Source organism: Rhyacophila brunnea, unplaced genomic scaffold (assembly GCF_057557595.1).
Source record: "Rhyacophila brunnea isolate RB1 unplaced genomic scaffold, BYU_Rbru_1.0 scaffold_16, whole genome shotgun sequence".
NCBI lineage: Eukaryota > Metazoa > Arthropoda > Insecta > Trichoptera > Rhyacophilidae > Rhyacophila > Rhyacophila brunnea.
Genome location: NW_028232816.1, coordinates 29,016,971 through 29,028,001, shown reverse-complemented (window position 1 = coordinate 29,028,001; position 11,031 = coordinate 29,016,971). Strand labels below are relative to the sequence as shown.

The window sequence follows — 11,031 nt, the reverse complement described above, 5'->3', positions numbered from 1 at the left end:
TTATGTGCTTTTACAAAACAGTTATTCTATATTATAATTAGGTATATTTGGTCTCTTATCCAATGAAATTTACAACAACAATATGAAGTACGATATGGGCAAATAGGAAATCGGCAAATCCTCGTTCAGCGCTGATTCCATAGAACTGGGACTTATTCTCGGGGTTCACTTGGAGACGGAGGCATACTGAAAGCAAACAGAAAATGAAATTAATACGAAGGTGAAGGCTGTACAGTCATGAAATGCTCAAGCGATACAAACGTATGGGCTGTAGAAATAGACAATATTATAGGATTTCTCATTAACAAAATAGATTCATAATTTGGTTTTGTTTTACTATTTTCATGCTGAGATAAATATTCATTTTATAGAATATAGATTATAGTTTTTATGTCATAATTTAGTAATTTTGTGTTTAAAATTGCTATAGTGTGTTAAAATTTCTGCTGCAGAATCAACATCATGCCATTAAGCAAGGTGTCACCTGTCTGATGAATTTGACACGCAATTGGAGAGACGTTTCGTGGAGAGAAAATATTTTTATTATAAATTGTACCGGCATGAGCAAATAACCTATTAACTCATTGACCGCTGATGGCAAAGCTATTGCGCCCTCATTAGGGGGACAATAGATATAATTAGCATGTTATTTAAATGTGGTAATTAAATAGTAATTAAATGCTCCGCGGCGAAATGGTTAATATTGAACATACATAAATACCCATTAGAAAAAATCTTTTCTGAAAAAATACTACACCCGACTGGACTTGAACCTGTAACCACTGGATTTGCGCCAGTGTGCTTTTTCAATTAGGCTACGGTCATACTACTTAACTCATTCGCTGCTGACTAGATAATGACTTTTTAATTTCCACCTTTAAAATGCACGTTAATTACATCGATCGACCGCCTGGTCATTACGCGCCAGGTGCGTCTTCAGCGTCCAAAGTATTAATTATGACGAATTTAACTAGTAGGTTCTTACATGAAATGTTTATCAAATTGTGTTATAATGTTGACTATCAGTTGTTATATATTAAATCAAGGTAGGTATCAATTAAATGCTTGCTAATAATTTAATAAACTATTCCTTTTTATTCAACAAATAATACACACGATTTGAATGCATCATTCTTTAATATTGAACATACATAATTTGAAAACATCTCATATCTATCTCTCGAAAGAATCATAATAATATTATATTACAAATACATATTATACAAACAATGTTTGTTATGAAAACAAGTATTTCGAAAGTTTGTGTTTCACTTGTTGTCTTTTAATTACTTAATATTAGAAAATTAAAGTTAATCGATTGGTGTAAAAATAAACAAACCCAAGACAAAATTATTTTATCCATAGTTGGCAGTAATAATGCTAACTCATTCTGGTGTTAGACAGATAGATGAGTTCATAGAGTACTTATGCATATCTCATGTCAGTGTCACTGGTAAAGATGAATACCTACGATGCTTACATCAAAAGGAGAATAATAAAAATGATTTGTCAAAACTGTTACTACATTGGGATAGGAAAAACGTTATAAAGATTGTTAAAATGCGTACAGTTAGATCTTTGATGTTTTACCAATTTGAATATTGCCTTCTAAGCTTAAGATAGCAAGAATAGGACTAACACTGGATGTATTTTAAATGTAATAAGTAGGTACTAGAGAGCAGATGTGAAAAATCTCATTGGTCATGTCGTCAAGGACGATAAACTGGAATAACTCAAAGTAATTAGTCAGGTCAAAAGTCAGAGAAGACGAAGAATAGCACCCTCCGAATTAAGAATGGGACAGGTTTTCCACTGACACAAGCCCCATGTGTTGTTGAATGCGATGATCTGGAGCCATAGAGAATGCTAGCCTACGACCAATTATCTAGGACATTCTAGGTTATAATCATTATCAGTCAGTGCATGAATGACTTTAAATTGAACAAAACCTGTGAATAGCTGTCAGATTACACTACAATTTGATAGCCTTGACGCCCAGAAGTGATTAATTTAATATCGTAGACATTTGAATACGATTTATAAGCTTTACCTGCAAGTACGAAGCTGCTGACAGTCGAAATAAATCCGCTAAGGAAGGAATTGAAGGGAAACGTGCCGACAAGGCAGCAATAAGCAAATTGGATGATGCCGGTCAAAAGTATGTAAAACAGGTATGCATCGATCAATTTAAGTTTCTTAGATGTTCGGGTAGTATATTCGTTGTAGAATTTCCCCAAAACAGTGGTTAGATTTGCCATTGTGATTGATTTTAGGTATAATACAAATTGACAGGCACCGGCAATTGAATACGTGTCTTTGACAACAAAACACGACTAATTTTGTCTATGGCTCAGTGATACAAGTCAAAAAAAATATTTCATTACTTTGGATACTTAATCAGTAATCGTTCTCAACTACAATTTCGCTTGTACCAAAAAAACTTGGTGTAGCTTACACGTTAGCGCACTAGTAGATGTTTAATAAACGTAAATGTATAAGTAAAATTAAAAAATATATATACAAATAATCTTAAATAATCTTAAATATTCCAATAAAAATTTGAAAAATTTATATAAACTTTTAAAACTTGCAAATTGCGGTATTATGTTGTCGGTTTTATTATACATTTTTTTGTATCTTAGGTTATTGTAATTTTATTGCAGAGCTCTTTTAAGTTTTCTTTTATTAAATAAAATTGGAATTCGGAAAATAGTTTTGTAAAATAAATAGTTAAATAAAAGTTCCTGCATCTTCTTGAAACTTTACATAAATCAAAAATTTTCTTCATTACCATGAGCGAGTGTTTGTTTTATTATTCTTCTTCTACAACATAGAAATAGCTGATATTATTGCAGTCTGGGTCGTAGGTACGTACATAATTTATCATTATTTTTATTAGTCGCTGTGATGTTTTGTAGACCATCGTGCAGCTTACTAATAATGGTATAGAAATTATACTTGAACTTTACTTTATGTTTAGCTGTTCTTTAACTTTACATTCTCGTCTAGACATTGCATTATCGCCATGATACAACTAACTGAATAAGTTTATTTTTATTTTATATTTTCGATGATACCTAGGTACCTCCCTAGTTTCGCTGTTTTGTCTATCTCCGTAATCTAAAATATTACCTACCAAGTAAGCATATTTTTATTATTAAAATAATTGGTAAATATGATATTAAAAATATTCTATTTAAATTAGAATGTTTTAAAAAAATTTGGTAGATACTTACATTATTATAATATAACTAATTCTTTTTTTAATGTTTCTTTCTTATGGTGACATTATATTGCAATAAAATACTTGTCACAGAGAGAATGTTCTAAATTTAAATCCAAAATTAACTGCATTGTTTCTTGATTTCAAATGTTATTCTTTAAAATTTTTTAGTACTAATTATTATGGCTAAAGAATATAGGTGAGTACTTATTCATTCCCTGCGCTACTTTAATTTCTTTCATAACTATACTTAAAGTGTCCTCTACTGGCTAATACCACCCATTGCCAATCGTCTCCAATATCCTGTTTGCCCATTCTTGACTTCCCCATGCTGTCAACCCACCTTCCACTACGTCGATTCCCCGGGGATCTTTGATATTCTGTCGTCTAGCATCCTTTCCATCCAACCTATCAATAGTCAGCTTAGTTTTTAGAAATTTATAAACAAACTATTTACACTGAATTTATAGTAGATTTTATTTTTTTATCATTATATGTTATGAAGTTACAAAAGACTAGGTACCTACCTAATTAATTATAATAAAATCTTTTATGACTAATAACTACTTAATAAGTATAATATTATTAAACTTCGTAAGTCATACGTATTTGTTTTTATGGATTTATACAATTTACAGGTGGTGTTGGTTAGTTTTTAAAAATCAATTCAACCCTGCCTGAGAAGAATTCTGCAGTTTTTTTGACATATTGTCAGGCGCGGACCGGACAACCTGGAGAGACTGGTAGTTTTGGGTAGCCTCCAGGGAAGGCGAAGCAGAGGAAGAGCGTCTGCACGATGGAGTGACCAAGTGAAAGAGCTGACCATCCATTCTGCCCTGAGAGAAGCGGAAGATCGAGAAGGATGGAAAGTCTTGGTCGCTCAAAGGATTGTGAAATTTAAATGTGGTCACGATCCTCAGCCATGAGTGCACGACCAAGAAGAAACTAACCATAATAGTTTTCGCATATTTTGGACGATAGGGTACCTACGACAAAATTGTGCACAATTTTTCATTCATATTTATTTGTTACATCCATAGATGTATTAAAAGTACAGATAGGCAACGATTTGGCTTCCTCATACAACTGAATGAAGCATGCCTACAACAGCCGATAACTGCCGAGAAATGACAACGCGATAAAAAAAATGCAGGGCATCACAGAGGATTTACTTTGGTCAGTATAACGTACCCATATAATATAATGTTAACGTGGAAATTTTGCCGCAAATTGATAACCAACCTGTTTCACCATACTTTTTCACCATACTTGCCGGCTTCGCCATACTTTCATATACCATGCCGCCCCTAGGTTACATCATATCGTCTCTGTTCTGGCAGAACACACTAACTGGAGAATACTAGTTTTGAGTAATTTGACTTTGAAGTTGTTAAAATGTTTGAAATAATGGTCTATCATGTGAGTTTATTAAATAATCGTAAAAAGGATGACTTTAAAATAAAGACTGTTTATTTATTAAGAAGGTTTCCAGACGGTAAAGTTTGAAATAAGGAACATTTTGGTACTAACTAAATATGTCATTATTTCGAATTAGTGTCTTCTGCCAGAACAGTGACGATATTACACAATTATATTGTTCGTTCATTTTTTTTAAACTATAATATATAGGTACACAATATTATTCTATCTATAAACTATTCAATGTTATGTATGATCTAATCGCATACTATTAGATATTTTATAGATAGAGGAGTATTTTTTGACTATTATCTATTATGGCTTGGGTTCGCAGGGCTTAATTGAATTTTAAAAACTAACCAATACCATCTGTAAATAATTGTAGTCTTATTTCAATGAAAACAAATAAAAATACGAATGAATAATAAACTTTAGTGTGCTCTATTTATGGTGAATATTAACAGCCTATCTCCATCCTTTGCCACAGATCTACCTATTATGTTATAAGTATTTTTTTTATAAATCTATTTTAAATTCAAGAAGTCTGGTAAGTAGTTTGTAGTGATCTGGTAAGTACTAATTGATTTATACTCCTTATACTCTTGTAGGATTATAATAATAATTAATGTTATTTGAATATATTATATAAGTACCTACACTGTTTGTAATTATTTTGTACATGAAGCGCCTAGTTTCAAAAGCCCCTAAAACGATTTTAGGTAGTTCCGAGAAAAATGAGAAAAACGATTTTTGGTAGTTTTGAGAAAAATGAGAAAAAATCATATCTATTAAATCTGTAAACTTTGTCAATTTATTTTTTAATTCGTTACATTCTAAAGAGTATTTTGGCTTTCCATTTTAGGGGTATTTGAAAAGCACACCCAACCATTTTAGCGGGTTTTGAAATTTACCCTAATTTTTGATCATACGTATTGACGGTTTTTGGCGTTTTTTTAAATTCAATCTTTGGCCATAATATAAGTTTAAAAATATCTTTCTAAATACATTTTCAAATGTAATTTTCAAAAACAGTTTTAGGGGCTTTTTAAACTAGGCGCTTCACATAAAAGCTTTAATATAATAATATATACCTACTACTTAATTTAATACACCTAATGCAGTCTAACGTTTTCTGCCTTTATGGTACCACTTACCGGTTCCAGAAAATGCAGAGACTGCGCTGGATCGGTCACGTGCGTAGAATGCTGGAGGATATACCGACGAGGCGGGCTATGTACGCTATCCCCGATGACAAGAGAATACCTCGACTGCGCCACGGGAGATTTAAAAATGCTCGGTCTTAGTAACTGGAGAGTGTCGGCGCTGGATCGTCCAGGATGGAGGAGATTTTTCAAGGAGGCCAAGACCCGCCAAGGGTTGTAGTGCCATAAATGATGACCTTACCACTTGATCAATAGAGTAAGTTGTCCAGCGATTGTCTATTTATCGAGCTATATGTACTGCCCATTTATATTTAAATTTTTTGGCGTACCTATTTTGCATACCCTTGTTTTTCTTTTATTTGATTTTTACGTTATCCACCCGAAGGTCGCTGGATCGGTAAAGTATGTAAGCTTTGCGGAAGTGCGTGGTATATTAACGCACAGGACCGCGTGGAATATATCCAGCTTAGAGAGGCCTTCATCCGGCAGTAAATTGATCCTAGCTGCTGCTTCTGATGATATATATATGTATATTACTATACCGGCTACCGTTGGCTCTGAAGGAGGGCAGCAGGTCCTACCAGTACTGATCTAAATGATATCGACGTGATCATTATAAACTATACGTACTTACTCATAATAATTAGTGTCCTTGGAACAACGGTACAGATGTTAAATATATTTCGTACAATCAACCTGTTCTATAAATGCCGTGTCCCCTTTTCTAAATAACACTAGGTATTCAATATTTTATACAAATAGGTATCGAATTTGAGAATTTGTAATGATAGTATTTCGACTAGGTACCTCATGGAATAACACACTAAGTCAAAACAATGTATTATATACTTTAGGAGCTATTGTTCTTTCTAGAAAAATACCTCTTTAATTAGTACCTACTCATTATGATTATATTATATTTTATTTGTTATAACATTGGCAATTATCATACATAGCAGGAAATACAACCCATCTCCAGTTGGTGTTGGATTATTTTACTATGCGACACTGAATAAGACATTATGTCGAATTGGTGTGTTATTCCTGCAATTAGTGCCTGGAGTGCGCTCCATCTTGAAAAATAGTACCGGGTCGCCTGGCGCGTTCTGCTTCCACTACACTACTACTGGTTACGAAAAGAATAAAACATCAATAAATAATACTAAAAATACAACAAATTCGCAATACCAAAACGGCTACTTTTATTTTCTTGTCAATAAAATTATTATAAAATATTCCAAACTCTCACACCCATTCATACGAAAAATATTTTACAGGGAGCTGTCGCCAGCAATAAAATAAAAATAAAAATAAAACAAATAAAAAAAGACATATCGCATGACCCCAAGACATCATGGTATCCACTCGTACTCGCACCACCACAAGAGTAATATTTACAATTTTTCATTACAAACTAAGGCTTTTAAATAATTTCTTAAATCGATATTTTTCGTCTGGAAAGCTCATTCGTCGTTCTGTAGAGTTCTGCCGAGTTTCATTCTGCTGTAGCCGGAACTTATCAAGACGTGGTTTGGAGGCCGCTCGTCTCCGTTCAGGAAGTCGGCAACTTCTGCACTGCTAGGTATTCTTTTACTTCCAGTACTCTCTGCGCCTGTCAAAAAGTCTGAGATCTCTTCACTGTTCGACGATCTTATCCCTGACAATTTAGATTCTTGACCACTATACGTTGGACTTTCAATGTCGCTCAAAAATTCTAAAATTTCAGCGCTGTTCGGCAATTTGACTTGTGGAAACCCTCCCTTTTCCGTGACTGCTAAATATTCTGCCCCATTATTAACTTTTTTATCTTTCGTTGAGGTCTTCGTTGTCGGGTTCTGTTTTTTCGGGTCGATTTCCGTATATACTGGCTTGTGGTTGCTGTACTTTATTTCTTTTTGCTGTGTTTTTTGTGCTGGTTTTTGTTGGGTATCTTCTTGCGGTGCTAGTTTGACAGTCGATTCGATGATTCCGGAGTCGCTTACCGTCAGCTGATCGAAGTCTTTGCTGTGTGCGTTGGTTTCTGCTACTTCCACGAATGCTGATGACAGCTCTCCGCTGAGTTTGCTGACGGTTTGGGTGCCCACGTCGTACATGAAAATTTCCTTGTCGCTTTCTGTACCATCCTCCGCTCTGAAAAAAATCAATTTGTTTAATTTAAATATACTTGTAATGCATTTATTTCAGTGACGTCCCATGGGGGTAGGCATATTGAGCGTCGCTTGGGGACGGCAGTTACTCGAGAGGCGGCAAGTCGAGGAGAATCAATAATCGGAATATAATATATCCGACCATGTCCGATCCTAATAGGATCATATGAGCCTCCACAGAGTAGAGGTTTGTATTAACAGATTTGTTTTTACGAGAAATGGATGTCTGCCACTTGCTCAACCTATTAGGTCCATACTCTGACTCATACGCAAATTGAAAAACAATATTATGTGTATTTGCCAGACCCAGGATTCGAACCTGGGACCCACGGCGTGATAGTCCAACGCTTAAGCCATGCGTCCACCGAGGGCGTATATATAGAAATAGCTTAAATTATTTGGTGCAAATGTTGTAAAAATGGTATGAAAATAACAAATCTGTGTATTGCTAAATGGTACAAACCAATTGTGTCAGAAATATCAATCAAATAGAACCTCAGACTCTGGTAATTTGGGTAAGCTTCTAACATAATTATTAGTTTTTTTATATCTAAATTTAATTTTGTATGTTTTAGGGGTACTTATAATATATTTTGTTAGTAATGTATCCATACAACACATTTCTCAGGTATTGGAGTCATAAAAGGATGATACAAATACTATACTAAAAAATGGGGCGGCATTTTGTCTAGGGACGTCACTGAGGTATTTACATAGATTTCAAACTTCACACCATAGGTTAAAAACATTCATTAATATTAAAAAGGCAAGCCGGAAGGGGGTTTACTAACACCAGTGAAATAGGATATTATTTAAAATAAAGATATATAATAATAATAATAAACATTATTAAATAAAACAATTAAAGCAATATTAGAAATTCGCTATAAAAAAGAATAATCACTTGAAGTTGCAAAAAACTAATTGTTTCATTTCTATTTTATAACTACCGAATTATCTAATATAAGAGATAGTGGATATAATTAACAAGCTTATTATTTAATTAACTAACCAATTTGACATTATATATTATTTGAATTCCTTTTACATACTTAAGAATAAATATATATTTTTTATTTTTCAGGATTTCGGCTCTCGAGATTATGGCTTTTGGGATATCGACTACATAGTAATATTGTTAGCTAATCGCTCGAGTCGTTTGATCTTCACTCTGAATGCAACACGATTCAATGATCCACGCCGATCGTGGTGAATGATCGTCGACATTAAATAGCAATTACACGAAACACTTCAGGCACCAATTGGATCGTGTTGACGGTTGTTGATTTATTCATAACCAAAACTTCTGTCAAAGCTTTGTTCTATGGCGACGGACTTCCGCATATATATCATATATTAATCTTTTCTGTGGCGAAAACTTAATTAAACAATCTATTTACGGTATACTAAATTATAATGATTATGATACATTTTTATGAGGCTGTCAACTTTTTCTCTGCGTGTAGGTACGCGGTTTAATAAAACTCTCACAATCTAAACTAGTGATCGCCACCAAGTAGTAAATGGACTAAATGCAATTTACGTGACCTCCATAATCCTGTGAACCTACATAATTAGGTATCTAGTAATAACATAAACATATTGGACGTTTTTCTTTCACATTGATATTATTAATCTAGCTCGAGGTATTTCGATAGTACCTAATTTGGCCGATGGACAAACAATGTTGGCCACTCCTGATATATTCGTGGTATTTGATATTTTTTTGTCAGACGGGGGGTCGAACCTGAAGTCACAGATTCACAGACGGTCACTGTAAAATCACCACTTTTACGTGAGTCACAATAAATTATTTCGCATAGCATTATTACAATAAAGCGAAGGTGAAAATAATTTCAGAAAAACAATGAAATTGCTGCTGTAATCATGCAATTATTATCATAATTTTACATGTTGTCTATGGCCTACCGTAATAATAGTATGAGTAAAGGGAATTTATAAAATAGGCTTATTACTTGGTATTCACCGCATATAAATATTATTTTTACGACACGTGTTTTACTCACACGGTGAGCTTTATTAAACACGATTACCAAAATACGTTTATGTAGTGTTATAATTATTGTAAATAGGCACCAGCGAACACAAACTTAATACTCGTCACTGTTCTGGCAGAAGACACTAATTCGAAAAAATGACATATTGAGTTAGTTATACCAAAATGTTCCTTACTTCAAACATTACCGTCTGGAAACCTTCTTAATAAATAAACAGTCTTTATTTTAAAGTCATCCTTTTTACGATTACTTAATAAACTTACATGATAGACCATTTCAAACATTTTAACGACTTCAAAGTCAAATTACTCAAAACTAGTATTCTCCAGTTAGTGTGTTCTGTCAGAACAGAGACGTACTGATCTATTTCTTTTTTGTATATATAGGTACCCATACTCAGCGACGTCCCTAGATAAAATGCTGCCCCTAGGTAGCGCCAAAATACCGCCTCATTTATTATACAGTATTTTTATCATCCTTTCATGAGTCCAATATCTAAGAGATGTGCTGTATGGATAGGTACATTACTAACAAAATATCAGACTGTAATTATTCGCAAATCTGCACGTGTCATTTCTAGCCATCAAGGATGTCGAAGGGCAACGGAAGTAAACTAGATATCGCGAACCCGACAAAACCAGTGAGCTGATTTTTTTTAATGGAAAGGTGTTTTCGTTATTACTAAGTTTAGGTAGCTATTTCTATATATTCCAAATGATTCTTCTCGATTTGCCGCCCATAGAGTAACTGCCGCCCCCAAGCGACGCTCAATCTGCCTACCCCCACGGGACGTCACTGCCCATACTCTTTTAATAATTTTCATCTTTCTTTGTTTTTAAACATCATGTCTTGAACGTCTTAAATTAATAATTTGTAATGTTCACTATAATGCAAAATAAATAAAATTTGATTTTAAATTTGATTTAATGGGACCTGGCTTACAATACCGGATATGATAGTCCGAGTCTCGAGTGTGGAAAATATGATATAAACTTAAACACGTGTTATAGAATATGTTATTTTAAGTTTATTGACCCTTGACTTGATGGCCTAAAGGCTCT

At 33.7% G+C, this 11,031-nt stretch overlaps 2 protein-coding genes across 3 annotated transcripts in view; both read right to left on the bottom strand.

The window, feature by feature from the left end:
* Dad1 (dolichyl-diphosphooligosaccharide--protein glycosyltransferase subunit) lies at window positions 1-2,335 on the bottom strand. The gene is made up of 2 exons (XM_085943384.1): window positions 2,051-2,335; window positions 1-186 (listed from the first exon to the last, which is right to left on the bottom strand). Exons 1-2 carry the CDS (start codon window positions 2,256-2,258, stop codon window positions 56-58), a joined length of 339 nt encoding a protein of 112 aa, XP_085799510.1. The 5' UTR covers window positions 2,259-2,335; the 3' UTR covers window positions 1-55.
* Window positions 2,336-6,983: 4,648 nt separating this feature from the next.
* Window positions 6,984-11,031, bottom strand: part of LOC147074612 (uncharacterized) — an 87,770-nt gene continuing 83,722 nt past the window's right edge. For both annotated transcript variants that reach the window (XM_085943846.1, XM_085943847.1), the window contains one exon: window positions 6,984-7,935. In XM_085943846.1, coding sequence (XP_085799972.1) covers window positions 7,269-7,935 — 667 coding nt within the window. In that variant the 3' untranslated portion in view covers window positions 6,984-7,268. The remainder of the gene's footprint in view (window positions 7,936-11,031) is intronic.